Below are 21,726 nucleotides of genomic sequence, written 5' to 3' on the forward strand. Positions count from 1 at the left end.
TTTGTTAACAAAATACAAACTATGACTCCACATACATGTTAAGACCACACCTCTTTATTTCCTTGATTTTCTGACATTTTAAAGTGAAAATAGGACTAATAACACCAGGCGCCCCCCTCCCCACCTGTTTACAAGGTGACCTTCGCCACGTTCCTTTACCACTCGAGGCACTCGGCCTGAGAAGACAGTAACTGGCGGGTCACACATGTATGCGTGTAGCCTTAAGATATTCCTTGTAAGGCTACTGAAGAATGTTAAGAACACTTCTTGCTAACTTGAGACTCTTTGATATATATATTTGATATATAATTTAAATTCATTGGCCAAGAGCTCAGTGTTTCCATGACTCTGATTGGTCATCTCATGCTTTCACACCTAATTCTTATTGGTTAGAATTCTATGTACACCTACAACAAGCCGCCCTCTCCCACCAAGCTACTTATTGGCTAAGGTCCCCTTTATCCACCATGCTGATTGGCTAGCAAGTTTCCTGTTTAACTAGCAGCTGATTGGCTAGCAGGGCTTGCCAGTTTTCTGATTGGCTAGCTTCCTGTTAGACATCTGTTGATTGGCTAGCTGAGCTACAGCAGGTTGCTGATTGACCAGCAGTTTAACCATCATACGGGTTCACAAGGAACTGGTAGATGAAGGTTGCCCTCCTGCGGGTCGTCTGCTGGTTGTTTTGTCTCCTGCCTTCATCCCGCTTCGGTCTCAGCAAGAGGCCTCCAAATATCATGGCTGGAAACAGACAAAATGTTACTGAAGTCGGAAACGTTTGCCATGGTTTCAGTGACCTCTCTATCGTGAAATAATGACACTGCGATGTGCGTTTCGGTTGTTTCAATTGCAAACTTGAAACACCGAAAACCTTTCCCGTTCTACAGCAAAGTCTAATCCCACAACAATGAATTTACTGCAATCAACAAAAGCTGTCACAGCACACAAGGTGGAATCATGACTGTAGTTACATGCTGCACATGGTAAATCACTTGTGTCCTAAAAGTTAACATACCAGCAATAACATATCAACTGTCGAAACAGTCGTGTAGTATCTTACTTATATCTTACCTATAACACTAGTAGAGTTTACCACAGGTGTAACTAAATATACAGATATGTCCTACCTATAACAAGGATAGGCACATGTGTGTGTTACCTAATATACAATGTACTACAGTGTAGACCTGTGTTTTCTAATATGTGGACTTAGGTGTGTTTTACCTAATGTCTTGGGATCCAGCTTGTTGTCATCTGTGTAATTCAGGAGTTCTCGGAGGAATGCTGTCAGGTACTTGAAGACATTCCTGTGGTGTTCAGGAACCTGAGACATCAGCTGGACAGGTGAGAAACAGGTAAAAACCAGGTAAGAAAGAGGTGACATCAGGCAGCAAGCATTGATTTCAAACAAACTGTGCACTTCGCATTAAGCAAAAAAGTGTCAGTCATACTGTTAAGCTACTACAACAGCTCTCATCAAAATTCCCTGGATTAAAACTTACTGCTTCAAGTGCATTTCCTAAATTACATTCAGCCACAACAGTATTATTCAATGAACATCAGAGGTTTGTACAAAATATACACCCTTCTGATGTTATTGAAGGTCGAATCATACAAATTATACTTCCAGTTCTTGATACCTGCTGCCGGGTAATCAAGTCAATTTCCACCCCTGATGTTATAGTATTAACACAGCAGCCTGTTTGGAATCTGGCACCTCGGCTCACAAAAAGCATTCTTTCGAGAGGTAGAAAAGCAAACATTATGAAAACTTGCAATTGTATGTACTTTAATAAAAGATGAGCATGCACAGCTTCTGATCAAATGAACGTTTTTGATGAAGATGACTAGATTGGGAAGGAATGATTATCCTCCCTCCCTATTTCCAGTCCTATGCCCCCCTCCCTCCTTACCTGTTTGCAGAGCTCAAAGTTGCTGCAGGAATCTAGCTTGGGAAGAAATGACTTAATCATCCCTCCCCAATACCAGTTACATGCCCCTCTACTACCTTATCTGTTTACAGAGCTCAACGTTGCTGCATGAGTCCAGGCAGGACTTGTATACTATTTTTAGTACTGGACCAGGCACATATATGACTAGCTTGCCCAGGAATGACTATCCTCCCTCCCCAATACCAGTCACATGCCCCCCTCCCCCTTACCTGTTTACAGAGCTCAAAGTTGCTGCAGGAGTCCAGGCAGGACTGGTAATACTGGTACGGGACAACCGGCTCAGGTAGACTCTCAAGAAACATCAGGAGACATTCTGCCACAGAGTGGGGTCGGCCAGCTGGGTCAGGGGTTAAGGGTTAATCACAAATCAAGCATGACCTTGAACTACGTTGTATTACAAAAAAATAAATAAATAAAGACGTTTATACGAGGTATAAGAATAGATAAGGTACCAAGCACGGTTAGGGACATCTAATAGTACAGTAAGGATACGTATGGTATCAGGCATTCCAGTGTCCAAACAATCTCGGATCTCCTCGATCTCAGAGTGGAGTCCTGGCTGCTGGAACAAGTCCTCCTGCAACAAACATACGACATAAATGAACTATAGATCACAACTTAACCCTAAACCAATCCTGCAACAACACAATCATGCTGCAAAACATAAAAAGTTAGGTATATTTGAATATATTGAACCCTAAACTAATCCTCCAACGCATCCTATCCCAAAACAATCAAACCTTACATTACGACTAACCCTGGCTGCTGAGATGAATCCTTCTGCAACAAACATATTGCACAAACCAACATTATTGTTATAACAGAGTTTATTCAAAGACAGATTTGCTTACCTGGTGCAGTGCATGTTTGTAGAGATGATCGACTAGAAGCCAGATCTCCTTGGGAATCGGCAGGGGGTCAAAGGAGTCCTCAGAAGACGTCTTACTGGGGGAGCCAGCCTCCTGTGGTGTGAGAAAATTAGATCAGGACAAGGAAAAACACATCTTAACAACAGTGAAGTAGCACTAAACCACCCATACAACTCTTTCCATACATGTAGTTGCCTCCGAGAAGGAGGGTCACCTCTGAGGGGGGTATTGTTTTTGGTTGAGTATGTGTGTTCGCATCTATAACTCAAGACCCTTTTGATGGATTTGTATGAATTTTGGTATGTGGGTACTTATTGAGGTCCCGAAAAATAATGGCGACTTTGGGTCCCCTAGCAGTTTTTTCAAGTACAGTCAAACCTGTCTATAGCGGTCACTCAAGGGACTGGCCAAAACTGGCCGCTAAGGACAGGTGGCCGCTATGCAGAAAATGTCGATTAATTGACCACGAGTGACACATATTTTCAGAACCCACTGAGATACATTTATTCACCGTACAGTACACATGTAAACATTGCATAGATAAGTCACATTTTAGAAAGTCGATTGTTGTTCTTTTACTTCTATTATGGGCTTGAAAAACGAATTATTGTATCTGCCAACTCCAAAATCCATGGCTTGCTCGATCGGGCTTTATGTCTGTACAGACCAGCATCGCCATACTCTACTCTTGATCCTTCGCGACTGCTTCGCTGCAGGCACACGCGTCAACAACGAGTTTTAATCATATGAAACAAAGTCCTTCGCAGCAAAATGCCACCTAGTTAGTTAAGAACAAAATACATGTTGCTCAGTTGCGACTTACTGTTCGTTTTCGACCGTATTGAAACATAAAATCGTGGCGATAGTTTTCCTTAGTCTGTTGTTGTTTCCCTTCCCGCTTGTCATTATCAGCTTCTACCATTATGCTAATAGGGTACTCAGAAGAAGGTCGCTCTTTTGATGGCTTTTTTTCTTTTCCGAAAATTGCAATAGCCCAAATTTTACATCATATTAATGTTATTCATATTTCTTTTGAAGCTTTTGGTAAAGTAATTATCCTCAGTGATACTTTGCAGCAAAATAGATTTAGAGCATTATACCTTCGAAACAGTGGTGTCTTCTGTTGACCTTTTTGCTGCTGACTATCAGCGCCATTTTGAAAATTGCGCGAAACACGTTTTGACTTTGAGCACCGGGGAAAACGGTTATTGGGCCGGCATTCAAACATTTCCCGAACTTACCGCATCAGCTACATGTGCGAGTTGTATTTTCCAAAAAGCTGCCGTAATATTTGTCCAGTCGAAATGCACAGAAATGGTCAATTTTGCTACGATGTACAAACGCAAGCAATGTGAAGAAAATTATACTGACTTCGCGTCAAAGCATGGATTTTCTAACAAAGATAAAGCATTCTGGTTTTCTTTATTATCATCCTATCCAGTTGAGTCCACATAAATTTGATAACTGCGTGAAAAAATGAAGATTTGAACCCGGCGTGCGGTGGCGATGCGGCTTCTACCGGCGCGCCGTGACCGTTACCGACAGTGTTACTGTACTCGCGGGACTGAAAATCGTCTGGCCGCGACCGCGTTGGACAGGTGGCCGCTATAGCCTAATTCTTAATGCTTATGTCAATAGGAAAAATCCAAGGGACCGACAAAAAGTGACCACTATGGGCAGGTGGCCGCAATGCAAAGGTGACCGCTAATACAGGTTTGACAGTACTGCAGTACTATACCAGCCGATACCCCTTCCTGAAATTAGTGTGATATAGTCCATAGACAGCTGGTCTGCTCAGCATGGTCATGACAATGACCTCAATTTGGGACACCCTGGTGGCTTGGGACTAATGTTGAGCCACAACTATTATAAGGCATGATAAGGTTCAGGTACTGAAGTGTGACTGACATTTTTAATTGCAAAGTGCATTATGTGGTAAAAACGGCCTCAGAAGGCTCTAAATTCAACTTTAATGTCTGAAAAACCGATCCGAAATTCTGTCTTTGCGGATTTCGGCTGGAAAAGTGTGTAAATTACAATCATTATGTGAAATATTGATGCAACGTACCAGATCGACCAGGCGAGCCACAGGCACCTCTCTGATTGGTCCCCTCATGTTGCACAGCGCCTCAATGGACGAACCGAAGCAGCTGGGGATGTAGTCGCCTTGGACCGTCACGAAGTAGTCCTTCCCTCCGTCAAGGTGAAGCACGAGGATGTCTTCAAGACGGTCCTCACCTGAGTTCAGCCGGGCTGCTGTGTTCTTATTCACATACACCTCAAACTCTATGGGGTAGCTGTCACCTATAGCAGGAGAAAAAAAAATGTAACATTTACATGTAAACCCCAAATTCTATTGACATGTGTAGCAGCTATTATTTATAGCAGGGAAAAGGGTAGGCTATCTATAACCCATGTACATGTATGGCCTGTTTACATGACATTTGTGTAAACCCCAAACTCTATAGAGCGGCTGTCACCTATCGCAGGGGAAAAAAATTCTAACCTGTATTAAAACAAATGTCCTGGTAATATATGAGTAGCCTTCACAATTTATCTATACGGCAGTTGTAACCTATACACTGTACACAACATTCTGTTCAAACATCCAAACTGTTCGTTGAAATAAAGAAGTTACAGAAGTTAAATAAAGAAATAAAGAAAGAGTCTGTTTCCCATACATCTTAAGTTGAAGCTAAATCTTTGGTTGCAAGCAGAATGAGTGATTGAAGCAGAAGAACTGAAAACATCAGAAAATAGGTACATTTCCCATACAAAGTATGAATGAGCAACAATCTTGACCACAGGAAGACTGGGCCTACCTGGCATGATGAACCCTAGGTATGGTTCAACACTCAGCCATGGTTTACAATACTCCTTCTCATCCAGCTTACAGATAAACTCAAACTGACAGGGCACCTGTAAATAACAACAAACAAAAACAAACAACGGTCAGTGGGTCTTCTCTTCCAGCTTACAGATAAACTCAAACTCACAGGGCACCTGTAAACAACAACAAACAAACAAACAACAATAGTTTAAAGCCAGGTGATTCTCACACTGGGCCTTCAAACTGGCAGGGATCTACCAGAAATCATCAGAGAGGGTCAATTTGGTAAACTGGTAGGGACATACCAGTAATCATCATATAGAGGATTTATAAGGTGCAAGCACTTACATGTTTGCAATTTTGTCAACTGAAATTCACTATTTACCCTCTGGAGAAGGCAGTCGTTTAGATTTGAAAAGGATCAAACTCCACTCCTACCCTGACCAGGTGAACAATGAAACTTCCTACCTGTCCTGTGTTGGTGATGCTGATTGTTCTCTTCTGAGGCTCCAGGAATTTGATGTGTTCGAACTTCAACTGAGGGGAAAAACATAAAGCTTTGAATGACAATATAATGTGGTCTCAACACTTAAGGCAGTTGGAGACATTCTGTGCCAGTGAAAGCGTTCAATAATATTTCCAACTTGAAGGAAAAGTGATAGAAAAATTATTGAATATTGAGACAATCAATAATCATTGATCCAAATCAATTTGATCCAAATACATCATATAGAAGTTCAAAATAACACCCCCTATTTAAGACTACAATGCAGTACTTTCCCTCAAAGCTAGGTGGCACAACATACCTCCACACAGCTCAGAGACACAGATGGGAGGAACTCATTCTCCAGCCTGTCCAGTTTCCTGATAACCTCCTCAAACACCCTCTTGTAGTTGTCTTCATCAATAACTTTTACCTGTAAATAGGATAAATATTTTGATTAAAAAGTAGAACAAGAGTTTTGTGACCTCATACATGTACCTTTGCCAAATGATGATAAATTTTACTACAACTGATATAGTCTTAAGATTTCTTATGCAAATAAAGCCCACATTTGCATAAACCAAATCAGTTAATGATGTTCTCTTCCAAATAACACAAGTTGCTCAAAGTATGAAAGGCTTATCATAGCAAAGAAGGCTATAATTATATCATTATCTCATTACAAGAAAACACAAACATTAAGGTAATTTAGGAACACAATTTGCACAGTGATGCAATGTTTCTTTTGGTATAATTAATTGTTTCCGCTATTGAGTACACCTTTAAAGTTCAGCTGAGGTTGGGTAATTCTTACACCAGGGTTGAAGTAAGGAGTTACTGTAGTAAGTTTGATAAGAAGGAATAGCATGGTTTGGGTGTTTTGGGCAGCACCCCTTGTTCCATAAAGACTTCGCATGACCAATTTCTAGTTAGTGTAGGAATCCACAATTTAATGATCATGGTCCATTTTGACGTCACTGTCACTGTCACAGTCTTTTCTCCAAATGCATGAAAATAGGAATCTGCACCATCTAAGATCACAGACACAGTCATCTTCACTCATAACCATTAGCAGTGATGTTTATTGATTACATGTGATGTGGCCTCCGATGTCAGTGGTGGAACTTTGACATTTTGCCTCAGGTTAAAAGACAGGTTAGACAACATTTCAGACGGAAGTGACTCCGTGAGAGAGCAACACTGCAAGCTAAAGTTGTTGTTTATTTTGTCTCACAGGTGGGAATATACATGTATTATATATATACTGGACAAAGAGAAGTCCAAGAACAGTTTTCTGCTGCAGTTAGTGACACTCTAGGCTTGCCCTCAATGATTGCTTCTTCTACATGTAGTTTTCAGATTCACAGTGTTAAGCTTGAAAGTTACTAAAATTTTCTTCCTGAATTAGTTTATTTGGGTGGAAAAATATGTGGCGTAATTGGTGGGATAATTGACAGTATGTTGTAACAGTAACTGTTACATTTGTTATTCGGCAAACTACAATGTTGTACGAGACCAAACCTGCATTTAAATACATGTATAGGAGAAAATTTGTTCATCATGATTGCTTTCAGTAAACATCAATTTGAACATGAATTTCTCAACTGCACAAGTAAACTTTGTTGTTTGGGTTTTTGTCTAGCCCTAAGGAAGAGGTCACCCCCAGCCCGACAAAACAACAGCAAGAAGAAACAGTAAGAGTAGGTGACAGGAAAAGTAAAGAATTGACCAATCAACAGTGGGAGGAAATATCAGAGGGCCATTGCTCTACGAAGAGAAGATGGCACTGCGTGCTATGTTATGTACTGTACTTCTGTGGGCTGAACTGCTGTCTGGCTTCCATGCTTATAGGAACCTTTTTGTTTCGGGTGAAAATGTTGAAATACCCGAGGATGTGTCGGTTGGTAGCACGGTGGTACAACTGAGGGATTTTCTCAATGCCAGTGTTGGTTCTGCCAAAGAGAGCAATGGTACGTTGTGGTCAGCAAACATCACCACAGGGGACGATTCGGGACGATTTGGAGTTCGTCCTGAGGACTTGACGTTGATCGTGGTGGCTCCACTGGACTACAAGTTGCACTCGTGGTACAACTTGACAGTGGAGCTGACAAATACCGGGTACAAGAACGTTTTGTACGTTACCCTCTTCATTGTAGTGTTGGATGTGCCGGGATACCCGCCATTCTATAACAAACGGTGTGAAACGGCAGTTCTTCCACACAGCAAGAGGGGCGGGAATTATACCTTATTCACCAGTGATGATGGATTTTATGCTTCAATTAACGGAGAGAGAGCTGCATCATACAACGACTATTTTCAGTATTCTTTACCTAGGAAATACGCATCTAATTTTGTCTTGAAAGGTGATTGTTCCGGGAGATTCGTTGGTAGCGCAAGAGACTTTGGAACGATTTCAGATCAGGCTTTAATCTCAGCAGTACTTCAAGGACCACAACAACAAGGTAGGATTGAACTCAAATGTCGGGACCAAGAGTTGAAGAGTAAAGGGAATATTACTTTTTTGGACATTTTTCTTGATGACGACTTGCCTCAATGGGTACTGAATAGTCAGTTCCAAAAGGAGGAAGGTGCCCGCTTTTTCTTTGTTTTAGATTTTAAGGAGATATAGTCAACATCATCATTCTGGATACGATGTGGTGGTATAGTCAACCTCCTCAGTGGGGGGCCAATTCTGTTTGAGTGGACATTTCATTATAATGTTACAGGATGTCCTGAGGGTAGGTACGGTCTATACTGTGACAAAGACTGTGTTTGTAAGAACGGTGCTCGTTGCCATGGCTTTAACGGAGCCTGTGAGTGCCGTCCGGGTTGGAGAGGGAGGGCCTGTGATGTTTCCTGGCCTGAGGTCGTCATCGTAGAGACACCTGGCGATTCAGTGGTGAAGTACATTGGTACCAATCTGACTTTGACCTGCCTGGCTCTACACATCCATGTAGCTAATATGACGTTGGATTATCAAACAGGAAAAAGGCATAACGACACAAAAGTCAAAAAAGAAGGAGCAGTACAGAACAGTTCCATCATCTTTCAGCCGATCCTAGAATCAGCTAACGGCAGATATAGTTGTATGGTACAGGCTGAAGATGGCCAACTTTTTAATGCAACTTTCGTTCTAAACGCTACAGAATGTCGACCCAACTATCATGGGGAAGTTTGCACCCAAGTGTGTGACTGTCAGTATGGAGGAACTTGTGACAGGTGGGAGGGTTGCCTGTGTCCACCTGGTCGCCATGGAGACAGGTGTGAGTACATCTGCTCACCTGGTACATTTGGGTTGAACTGCAGTATGAGTTGTTCCTGTCAGAACAATGCCACATGTGATCCAGTCAATGGCAGCTGTATTTGTGCAGAGGGACAGTCGGGTAAGTTTTGTCAGAAAGTCTCCATTCCTGATCAAAATCAAGTCGTCGCTGTAGTGTTGGCGTCCGTTATCCCGGCCATTGCTATAATCAGTTGTATCATGACTGGTATCCTGGTAAAACGGAGGAGCAGACGCCCAAGAACACCGGAACAACCAACTGAGGACTCAGAAATGACCTTGGTCATAGAAACCCTTTCGTCATGGGAAGTAGAGAAAGAGGACATTCGTTTTGAACACATGATTGGTGAGGGGGAGTTCGGCCATGTTGTACGGGGACGACTGCGCGTGCCAGAAGGTTACGAGGTTTTGGTTGCCGCTAAAAGTATCCGGTCTGACCGCATAACAGCGTCAGCTGTCCGTGATTTTCGACGCGAAATGAGCATCCTCACCAGGATCCACGAGGACAAAGAGGGACATCCAAATGTAGTGAAACTTTATGGTGTTGTGACTAAGTCTGAGCCTCAGTACATCCTGGTGGAGTATGCGAGCAATGAAGATCTGCGGCGGTACCTGTGGAATTTGCGTGAACAGTACAAGACCACAGGGAATAGCAAACTGTTAGACCGCCTCGGTTTTGCTGCTGACGTTGCCAGTGGGTTATCAAAGCTGACACGTTTGAAGATCGTGCACCGGGATATCGCAGCTCGTAATGTCGTCATCAGCGACAGGAAGGTGGCAAAGATTGCGGATTTTGGACTGGCGCGTGACGTTTATGTGTCATCAGCGTATGAACGAACCAACCAGGGTGGAGAGGAGGAGCTGTTGCCGCTGAAATGGATGGCTGTGGAGTCGTTACGGGACGGGGTGTACACGTGTGAGAGTGACGTGTGGTCGTACGGCGTGCTGCTGTGGGAGATCGCCAGCTTTGGGGAGGAGCCCCGCTATGCCGGTGGTCCTATGAACCCGGACGTGTGCACACTGTTGGAACTACTGAAGAAAGGGGTCCGTCTGCAGCAGCCAGAGAACTGTTCACTGTTGGTGTACCGCATCATCAGATCCTGCTGGATAGTCGACCCACTGAAGCGGCCGACTCCTGACGAACTGTTGCAGAAGATAGAGCAACTGGGGCCACAAAGACATGCTGTGCACTTGGTCAATCACAGCATTAGATAATGGATTTTCAGACCAATGGAGTCTCCCTTATACAGGTCAAACTTAATCTGCATCTAAGCAAATGAATTTTGAACCCTTTGAACATATATATATATATGGCTGAGAAGCTATGCGCTGCCAGAGCCACTACTGTGGCTATGGCTGTAGAGGCAGCAAGCCTTTATAGGAGAAGATCAAGAACAAGAAGGAAACAGTATATTTCAACTTCCTTTGGGGTAAGAATGACCATAACATGTCCAGAACACAAGATATGGAAACCAGAAGTTCTGCTGCAGTACCATAGAAAGCCTCCAAGAGAGCCATTATCAAAAGTGACCTTCATTTTCCTGACCCCTAACCACCTACCAAATATCATGAAGATCTATGCACAGCTCATGAAGTTGTGCTGTACATAAACACACACACACACACACACACACACACACACACACACACACACAAAACTTACCCCAATGTCAAAGAGACAGGAGACTGGTTTGTGGTCGCTGAGTTTGAGGGCTCTGTGAGATCTGTACTCCACTACAGACACACTGTCGCCCTTCCAGAGCACACGGTCACACCAGGCTGGCACACGGCACTTCTCACTGTAATAAACAAACACAACAATCAGTAAGTACTCCACAACAGTTACTGTAAATGTGTTTAAGTTAACAGTGATTTAATATTGCGGTAGGGAGAAAATGGAGTGTTGAGGGTTGAAAAAAGGTGATAGGCAGGCAGAAGACAGAACAAGCATTTTTGCGGTGGTTTCAAGTTCGCGGTGAAGAGGTACATGTATATTTCTGCCCCTTCAAAGAACATAAATGTTCAAAGACCAGGCTAGCCAACGGCACTTGTCACTGTAGTAAACAAACACAACAATCAGCGGTAATACATAACAGCTGTCCTTGCAAAGCATATACAATCATGTAGTCTAACCACACAAAACACAACACTTTATTGAAGTTTACATTGAAAAGAGATGTCTACAGACATGTGTAGCCATTTTACAGTGTATGTCCTATTTTAAGAATCCCTTGATAGTCTAATGTAGCATTAATGCCAGGAATACATATGCAGCACTAATGCTTGGTTAGTGCACACCGCCATGGTAATTTCATGGTAATTATAGCTGTCCAAGTACCTGTCCCTCAATGTCCTAGCAGCCACGGCTTGAACCAATTAGTTGGTATGCAGTCTATGGTGTGTATATATACATGTATATATATTACATGTACCTTGTATCCCAGTCGTCTGTGCCTGGGTCATACTTGTAGGTTGGAATGAAGTTTATGGTTGCTTCCTTGAAGTCTAGGAATACATTCTTCTCAGCCATCTGCCTTGTGAGCTAGAAAAACAATAGAAATAGAGGAAATCGTTTCTGCAGGGACCAAACAGTACAGAATACAGTCTGATTGTGCTGAACCCATGACGACAGACATGAGGCTCAATAACGAGTGGATCCTGTGATTTTAGTATTATCCATTTTGGACTAGACTTGGTGGGGATGGGATGTACAAATGTAATGTGCATTATTGGTTGATGATTGATAGAACAGTGTTTGCATAGTAGGCAGAGTAGAGTACAACAACCTGAGTGCTGAGCTGTCTTCAAGGACTAGTCTAATGCATCTACATGTAAAACAGTGTATAGCTTTTGGAGTACATCATTCAAGGATACAAACCTGGTCATGGGACAGAAGGTCGCTGAACATCTTCTTGTCAATCAACGTCTTGACGTCGTTGTTCTCGATGTCACTCAGTCTGTAGTTCAGGTCCCCTACCCACAATACCACACTACAATAAACAAGTAAACAATCAGGTTCCAAACTGCACAATGACATATTCATGACTGTCTTTAGCAATTTTTTGTTATGATGCCTACTTGCGTTTGTGATCATGCATGATTACATTACACTGAACGACCTGTCACACCTAACCTTTGCACGTCTAGCTATAAGCACAGTTCAAAGCTATCTAATGAGAATGCTAATGAGATCCACTGTACGATCATAGTTCTTTGGAAAAGCACATTTTTTTAACACCTCGATTCTGGGCTGATATCTCTGGTACTTGAAGGTAGACTATTTCTTGGACTCTGTATCTGTATCTATATAGCTGGTATAACTGCCCTTTGGCAAAGCAAACCAGCTTTGCAGGCACGCAGCGTGGCAGCAGCTGGTTATAATGGCAAATTTTATACGTACTTGTGCTTGTGTATCGTCAGCGGCGGTTGCGTCAGGCTGAACTGCATACGAGCGCAGATATCGCTGTAGTCCTGGTTGCGTCTCTCGTACAGCTCGGTGTGAGCAGCAAGGTGGGAGTTGACGATACAGAAGCTGGTGTTGTGGAAGTCAAACCTGACCGCCACGCCACCCTTGTTTCCCTATTAACACAATACTTGTACATGATTGTACATTGTAGATATTTGCAATAAAAAGATATTATATCTCCATCAATTAGTCGAAATAAGATTTGCTTAACATGAAAAACGACTTCATTTTTCATTAACAAGAGGGATATAGAACCAGTTTAGCTTGAATGAACTAAAAAAATGAGTTACTGCTCCACTGGTCGTGACAGTGAGGACAAACGAAAAAGTTAACTACAGTTTATACAGGTTCATAGTGAGTTTGAATCCCAGCTGCTTTGCTCACCTGACATGTATGCTACTGGAAAGGGTCACAGTCCCTGTACCTGGGAAAAACAGTTCCCCGCGGAGCTCCCATCCTAGGGACTGCAACCCTTTCCAGTAGCACGCATGTCAGATGAGCAAAGCAGCTAGGATTTGAAATCACGACCTCTTGGTCCAGAGGCATGATCACTAACCACAGGACTACACATGCTGCCACTTCTACTACAATTGGCACCAGGTAGTACAAAATGTAGTGTGTGTAGTCTAGAGATTAGGACCATAAATCACAATAGCTAGCCAGTACCCTAACATTTTGACATAGATACATTGCCAATGTCACAAATAAGACTTAAAGTAATTGTTTAAAGGAAACAGTTAAGAGATAATTAAGAGACAAAACAACAACTGTAAAAGACTCAATGACTATGCAGTTGCCAGCATACAGAACTGAAGGTCACAAACCATTTTTCCCATGATGCCTGTTCCCACAGTCTGAGCCTCGATCTGAGACAGGAACTTGTTGTGTTCACTTCTGACAAACACCAGCAGCATCATTCCCACCAATCGGATCAGCCGTACCTAAACATAACAACACACATCATTCCCACCAATCGGATCAGGCATACCTTAACATAACAACACACATCATTCCCACCAATCGGATCAGGCATACCTAAACATGACAACACACATCATTCCCACCAATCGGATCAGCCGTACCTAAACATAACAACACACATCATTCCCACCAATCGGATCAGCCGTACCTTAACATAACAACACACATCATTCCCACCAATCAGATCAGCGGTACCTAAACATAACAATACATATCTTTCCCACCAACACACAACACTTTCAACAAATATCAGTCAGTAAGTAGTACAGTAGTACCATGCAAGTCCCAATCCATCCATGCTTCAGTTAGTAGTAGTACAATCAAGGAGGTTAAAATCTGTTTTAACCTCCTTGGCACAATCAATCAATCAATCAATCAACCGCAGGCATCATGGCAGATGTTCTAGTACTGTTCCAGGATGTTCTAGTACTGTTACAGTAATGGTACCATATAGCAGTGCTATGGTACTAGTAGTATACAGGGAGGTCCCTATCCATCTACAGTTGACCTTAAGTAGCACAGTATCATCGCAGTGTCATTGTAATACAGCTACACAATACAGGGTAGTTGCTTACCCGTCTGTAGCTGGCCCCAGGGTGAAGCCCATGTGTGACAGCTTTTACCCACTCCTCTTCTCTTGCAGAATCATTAAACAGAAACGCCTCTTTACTCAGGTCCAGCTCCTGAAAGCTAAACAATGCAGGAGCGTCATTATAGTGGCTGCTATGTTCAGTTAGAAGAGGCATAAGAAAGGAACTTTATTGCCTAGGATATAGCACTACAGTAACTAAACAATCTGCAGTATTTAAAGAAGAAAGGAAAAAAAGAATTATATATATTTATAGACCCCGGTCATCCTTTTCCAAACACTGGTGAGTTGGGCAAAAATGAGGGTCGAGCGGTAAAACAAGGTATTCAACAATGTTACAAAATAAATACATGATTTTCGCCTGACCTTCATTTTTGTTCAACGCGCCATAGTTTGGAAAGGGGTCTATTTACATCATACTGACTTTTCAGTCATTGATATACCAACTTATGATATGCATTATGATAATTTGTGTACGGGTGTACATGATGTAAATGTTAACATAATTTTTACCTTCAAGTTGTAACTTATTGATTGTGTAAGTCATCTTTTCCCAAGATTAGCCCTTGACAATAGCAACATCCTAGCTGGGCAACCTTGGCTGTCTTATGTACATGACGTATGTATGTTTCAGCCAAACAAATAAATAAATAGAATATTCCAACTGACAGTGTTCAAATGAGATTATGCTGTCAGAGAATATAGCCTGTGAAGTCACTGTGAGTAAATGGTTGATAGTTTGAAAGTTCATGTATGTTGGTAAAGTACATACTTATTAAGGAGAAATAATCTGTTGAGTTGAAGAACAGTTTATTTCTCATTACTGTTGATAGTTTGTACATTAGGACCTACCCGACAGCATAGAGGTCTGGTGGCGTGGAGTCGGTAGCCAGCCAGGCCTTCAGGTTTTCTGTGGCAGGTTGGCCGTTCACATTCCACGTCCCTGCAAATATTCTGGGTGGAAACAAAAGACAAACCATAATGATCATAATGATTAAAAGTCCAGGTTATTGGTTTACAATAGTTATACATGCATAATAAAGTCATTTTTATTCATGTAAATGTCTTATGGCAGTGTACATCTCTAGGTGGGTGTTCTTACCTGCCAGTGAATGTCTCAAGATGTTTGTATTTGAAGCTACATGTTTTTACCTGAATGTCTTAAAATGAATGTTCTTACTTGAATGCTTTGAAATAAATTATATGTTCTTAACATTTACTTGAAACATTGTGTTCTTACCTGAATGACATGAAGTGTGCATTCTAGCCTGAATGACTGGAGATATGTGTTCTTACCTGAATGACTTGACATGCGTGTACTTGGCCTCCTCCTTGAGCATGTACATCTTGACAATGGGCTCCCTGACAGACGGCCTGTTGGCCAACATGGGCCCCATGGTGCTGACTGAGCCCCCCCGCACAACTGGCTCCGAACTGCCTCCATCTGGCTCAGAGTCCCCTCTGTCAAAAACATTGGGACAGTCAATAGATCAATTATTGTATATTACTAAGTATGTAGCAAACTTCAGCAACAGGGTATTTGGAGATGACAGACTTCATCCCCTTCACACAATCACAGCCCATGATGTATTGATTGCAATTCTGTCTATGTCAAAACTTTAATTCCATTTGTACTGTCTTTGTCCTTGTCAGCAGTCAACCCTTCGTAATAGCCACAGGCTAGTTGGGTAGCACTGGCTGTGCATCCTGAAAAGCTAAACTAACAAATGTATTTTTTGTAAATGTGGTAATCACTCATACTGCTTTGCAGTTATCCATACTATTGTGCAATTAGAAACATAGACGGACAAACACATACACAAGCCAAAAACAATACTTCACTTCCTAGGGACAAAGTAAACAAGGTGTCAACAAAATAGCAGAGGCAGTTCAGTAACATAGTTGGCACACATATACGCACACACGCACAAACAGGTGCACACTTACGGTGTCCACGATGGTGTGTCATCCCAGGTTGATGAACTCTGCTCAGGCAGGCTGTCTGCAAAGTTGTCCTCAAACATGTTCTCTGCAACTGTCACAAACAGCCATGTCAGTCTCCATGTGTACGTAATAAACAACTTGACGTCTTCAACATTCGTCAGTTCTTTATTCTGCATCACTGGCAAACTGCCATTGGGTGTAACTACAGTTTTGCATAATAGGTAGAAGCTGTGTAAGACCAGACTTGTGTTGTGGTGGGTTCTTTAACATGCTCAAGGTGTGGCTCTCCTCACGCACGGGACCTCCCGCTATATGTCCCATATGGGAGGTTATCCCTAACCAAAGCTAGGTAACCATTTGTACCTGATTCAAGTGAGAAAATAGGTATAACATGACTTTCCAAAGGAAACAATATTGAGGCCTACTTGGGAGTCGAGTCCAGAACCTTTAGATTCTAAGTTAACAACTCTAATCACATCTACAGGACAACCTTACCACCTTGCCATGACGGCATGTCAAGAGAAAGTCACAGACACCCCATCCTTAACTTCCTTTGACAAATCAAACAGGCACTTACAGGCGACCGGTGTGGTGGGTCCTGATGGGGGCTTCACTAGTGTGCTCCAGGGCCAGTCTATGTAGATTTCATCATAGACCCAACAAGGGAGAGAAGTCAAGAGAGAGAAGGGTGGATTTAACCCTCACAGTGCCACAGGCTGACTATAAAGCCTTGTTCTCATTTGCCCTGGCACAGGAGGGTTAAGTGAACACAGTTAGTTATGGAACATGCCAGCTTGTTAAAGTGTCTCTGCAAGAGAAGATGCACTTTCTATGAGAAACACCACCACCACCACACAGTTGACTAAAACTTGGCTGTCTGTTCCGTGAAAGTCACTGAAGTTTATTCAAGACCACTGTTTTGGGTCACCTTCTTTTGGGCAATTCTGGTTCTGTTACCCACTGCAGCTAGGTGTTGCTGCTAACAGATGCGGTACCAAATGTAAAGTATTTACACATATACATTAGATAGGTAGTTCATGGGGTGTTTATAATACAGTCCCAAACATAAGTTTAGCTGCGATACCCAGAACCAGTCAGAATTGCCCTGAGAAAGGTGACAGACAGTCACTGGATCAGTGGTCTTGAATAAGACACTTTAATTTATTTGTTGTGTAAAAGAACTCTTTTATCCATTTGCTTTATGTTGTTTTCACTTCAAGCAGAAGCCAGTGAAATCATTGCAAGAACAACTTCACAAGCTGACAATAGAGAAAGATAGAAGCAACATGAGCAACTATGTTAGGGCAGAACTGATGATGACGAGAAAAATGAAAGAAGAACGAGAAACATTTCTCACATTTTCACATTGGAAGACAAACAGAAGAATCGGCTGAAAGAAGTCATAGCCTTACCCTGAGATTGAGAAGTGCTGCTGAGGGGGTCGAACTCAGTCAGGTCGGCTGTTACCAGCTTCCGGGTGTATCTCTGCAGCCAAGCGAATGGCTGCAGTACCCCTGCTGAGGTTTCACTGGTATAGACTGCAAACAACAGGAACAGCAACTGTTACATCAATAACAAACAGTGGGGTAATCTGTTTGCATTTGGGGAATTCATTAACCCTTAAGCTGACAGAGTTTCAGCCCAATTAAAATCATAAATGTTTGACCCCTGACCTCACAAAACCTGTGAAAAAGCCAGCGGCCTTAACTCCCCTAACTTCCTGGTTTTGCACGCTACATGCACACAATGCTGTTTTCTTCTCGGGAATACCCTATCCCGATTATAACCGGGTGTGGCACACAGGGCCTGTTTCTGTATCCCGGATATATCTGGGCCTGGCAGCTTTATCTGAAGAGACTAAGTCAGGAGACTTAAGAATCAAGGGCTGTCATGAGAACCAGACTACTTTGAAAGGAACCCAAAATGTTTGAAGACACAAAATACTTTTAATTAGGAGATTTAAGGGGAAGTCTGAAGACCCAGACTACATTTGCACTTCAGGAGACTTAAAGGAAGCCAAAAGGTATGGTCGGGAATCCTACTATGCCATGCTAAATATACCAAAAAGTATAGTCTCCATCGAAATTACATTAGTCCGTCATAATTCACCGCTATATTATCAATTTGAAAATCGTGGCATACGCCGCTGCCCGGTGACCTTGGTTGACCTCTACTGCCTCGTGACCCCACGTGACGACCACGTGACGTCACAGGGCTGAGCGTCCCACGTGACCACCACCACCAACAACACTTGCTAGCTGCCCGCGTGCCTCACAAACATTGCTGTCCGAACTCTGAAGACTTAGATCATGGAGATTGAAGAGAATCCAGTTGAAAATGAAGACTTTGACGACTTTGATATCCGCCCTCCCACTGAATGCAAGCCCTGTGACGTCACACGGTCGTCACCCGGGGTCACGAGGTAGTAGAGGTCAACTGAGGTCACTGGGCGGCGGTGTATGCCGCGATTTTCAAATTAACAATATACCGGTGATTTATGACGGACTAATGTAATTTCAATGGGGACCATACTTTTTGGTTTATTGAGCATAGTATAGTAGGATTCCCGACCATACCTTTTGGCTTCCTTTAAGTTAAGGGGATGTCTGAAGATCCAGACTACTTCAGGAGATTTACAGAGACGTATTAAGACTCAGACTACTCACGGCTGATGGCTCTTCTCAGTGCTGTGAGGAAATTACCAGACTTTGAGCCAAAGGGCAGCTCCAGCAAGAGCACCTGCCCACTTCCACACAACTTCACTGGTACATCTGAACCTGTAAGAAAAGACATGTGCAATGGAGATACGTATAAAAAAAGGGAGGTCCATGTACAACACATGTACACTTGCACACTCCCACAAACCTTAACATGTTATACAAATCAACAATAGGCATATATGATACAGGTAAACACATATACTAGTACAACTTTGCACTTTAACTGTTAGTGCCATACATTCAAAACTACATGTATAGCAAATGATACAATTGTACACTTTATTACAGTCAACTCTTTATTTCCTGAATTTGTCTGAAAGGAGAACAGTAGACAAAACCAGAACTTACCAATCAGGTGGGCTTTTGCTGGGTCATCAACTGTAGTAAAAAAAGACAGCAAAAAGCAAAGATGAAAAGTTTCAAACAAAACTGTGGCTTCACTGGTTCACAAATTCCTAGTATAACTTCACATGTAATAGACACAATACAGGGATGGCAGGTACCATAATCAAGGTAATAACAATGTCCTTCTATACTTCCTCATAATTAAGAAAATGATCATGTCCTGTAATTGTTGTGATAATTAAGGGAAGGGTTATGTTCTCCTTTCTACTTACTGACTTCCACAGTAAAGTCTTCCTTCACAGGTATGACCTTCTCCAAGGTTAAGTCTGACCCCTGGACAGGCATACGCTTGGTGCTGAACATAAAGAATCTGGGAGGAAAACAAGGAAGTTAACAACAATGTCTGATCATTCAACCAGTTTAACCGACCTTTGGCATAATAACACACCAGCTTGCAATTGGCAGGCAGGCACTGGCGGCTGGTTACTGTTAAAGGGGAAATGTTCATGGTGGTTTTATGCTTGTAATTTTTGCGGTGACCTTTAGGGCTTTACCGCAAAGTTAAAACCACCATGAAAATTTTTGTTGTATAGTTTGCCTTCAGAAACACTGCAAACACTCCCTTTTCTCCCGACCACGAAATGAAATCCCTGCAAATATTTCCCCTTTCACGGTATATCATTATCATATCAAAGACATTCATATCTGACTCCAATTGCTATCTACAGACATATATTACTAGTATCTCCTTCTAGTACCAGGTACATATATAATGCTACAGTATACTGAATACTAATATACACAAAGATAACATGTAAGTTAGCATTATTAGACATAGCAATGTGCAAAATTTGTACCTGATTAACAGGTTAACCCATTCTATTAGTTTTACACTAAATAACAAGGACAACTTTAATACCCAAATCCTGTGTTGGACTCGACCAGAGCTGCAACTCTGCTTCCTCGCACCAGGTCCTGCACCAGGACTGCGTCCACCGCGTAGGAACTGTGTTAAGGTGTACTCTAATGCATGATTTAGGAGGGATGTTTCCTTGTATGTTCACCATTATTATATCATATGCAGTGTTATAGCTAGCCTGAAAGCTTTACCCGTCATCTCAATCTTGTTTGAAGGAACATCCGGTCAATCGCTGAAGGCATGACAATGATAGGGCCAGTTTTGTACAGTAAGCACAAGCTGCGTAAGATTGGACTGTAAGGTTTGATCCACTCACACAGGGATGTTCCCTTACTATGTAGTAACTTAGTACTCTTAAATTCGATAAGTGAGACAGAATCTTTAACATGCTTGACACGTGGCTCTCCTCAAACACGGGGCCTCCAGCTTTATGTCCCATCCCTGACTAAAGCTACATACTTTACGTCCCTCACGAAAGCTACGTAATCATTTTCACCTTAGTCGAATGAGGAAATAAGTGTAAAATTTGTGCTCTTCAGAAAAGTGTACCTTTAGATTCAACAACCCCAACCACAAGACCACCTTAGATTATCTTACGTCAGACTATGACAATAACACAAACTAAAGCTTACAGTACTTCAGCACTACACGGCTACCAAGATTCCCAGTAAAGGATATTGAGACGCATTTTTCTCCCGATGCGAGAGTTTCCTGTACCGTCCCGGACGGATCCATGAATGTTTACATCAATAAAAACAGTCAGCTGGGAATTCGTACGTCAGTTGAGAAGGTTCACAAGTACATCACCGCCTAGGGTAAAATCTCTGGTATCTCAGGCGTGATCGAGGTGACATCGCCTCCACTGGCAGGGAATGGTTCTTGCAAGGAGTCTTGTACAAGTCTCAAGTCGTGATTTTACAAGGAGCAGACGACAAGACGCCGGGTGGGTGGGGCGAGCACGATCGGTCAAGAAATGGCGTCTTTACGGATTTCCACCGGCCACCAGGCTCTTAGACTGTTAAAGAACCTTCCAATGAAATAACACGATTCTTTCTGTTCATGAAAAACTTCCTGGTCGCCGTAAATGTAAGATATAATCAAGGAAATGTGGCCGTTTTCCGGTTACCGTCCGCCATGTTGGTTCTTGTGGTGCAAACTCTCGCGAGATTTGGCCGGTCACGCGTGAATTCCTGTCCTAAATTGAGTTTAAAGTTCAGAGGTCACAGAGCGCGAATTCTGCTGACATGTTGGAAAATTTATAAATCATAACTGGTTTAAAATGTAAACAAGCGAATAGTTCGTTCCACTTATCATGTAGGAAACCATATATGATTTTGTGAATACAGAAAT

The 21,726-nt window shown here is 42.4% G+C and overlaps 2 protein-coding genes across 3 annotated transcripts; one reads left to right on the plus strand and one right to left on the minus strand.

Annotated features, from left to right (window-relative positions):
* Positions 1–97: 97 nt before the first annotated feature.
* LOC136435790 (type II inositol 1,4,5-trisphosphate 5-phosphatase-like) lies at positions 98–21,559 on the minus strand. Of its 2 annotated transcripts, XM_066429524.1 has the most exons (25): positions 21,055–21,559; positions 20,377–20,456; positions 19,730–19,827; positions 19,461–19,490; positions 19,059–19,169; positions 17,805–17,930; positions 16,970–17,026; positions 16,396–16,483; positions 15,745–15,909; positions 15,301–15,402; positions 14,435–14,549; positions 13,703–13,819; positions 12,813–12,991; positions 12,291–12,402; positions 11,845–11,954; positions 11,076–11,211; positions 6,455–6,565; positions 6,117–6,185; positions 5,641–5,737; positions 4,887–5,122; positions 2,801–2,911; positions 2,442–2,526; positions 2,159–2,286; positions 1,222–1,333; positions 98–738 (listed from the first exon to the last, which is right to left on the minus strand). In XM_066429524.1, the coding sequence occupies exons 1-25, from the start codon at positions 21,109–21,111 to the stop codon at positions 611–613; spliced, it is 2,760 nt and encodes a 919-aa protein (XP_066285621.1). In that variant the 5' UTR covers positions 21,112–21,559; the 3' UTR covers positions 98–610. The 2 variants fall into 2 exon arrangements, with proteins under 2 accessions (XP_066285621.1, XP_066285626.1); XM_066429529.1 differs by lacking the exon at positions 16,970–17,026 and having other exon boundaries at positions 21,055–21,558.
* Positions 7,294–11,078, plus strand: LOC136435810 (proto-oncogene tyrosine-protein kinase receptor Ret-like). Its single transcript, XM_066429531.1, has 2 exons — positions 7,294–7,368; positions 7,775–11,078. Exon 2 carries the CDS (start codon positions 9,095–9,097, stop codon positions 10,625–10,627), a length of 1,533 nt encoding a protein of 510 aa, XP_066285628.1. The 5' UTR covers positions 7,294–7,368; positions 7,775–9,094; the 3' UTR covers positions 10,628–11,078.
* Positions 21,560–21,726: the final 167 nt, after the last annotated feature.

This window comes from Branchiostoma lanceolatum, chromosome 1, assembly GCF_035083965.1.
Source record: "Branchiostoma lanceolatum isolate klBraLanc5 chromosome 1, klBraLanc5.hap2, whole genome shotgun sequence".
NCBI classification, from domain to species: Eukaryota; Metazoa; Chordata; class Leptocardii; order Amphioxiformes; family Branchiostomatidae; genus Branchiostoma; species Branchiostoma lanceolatum.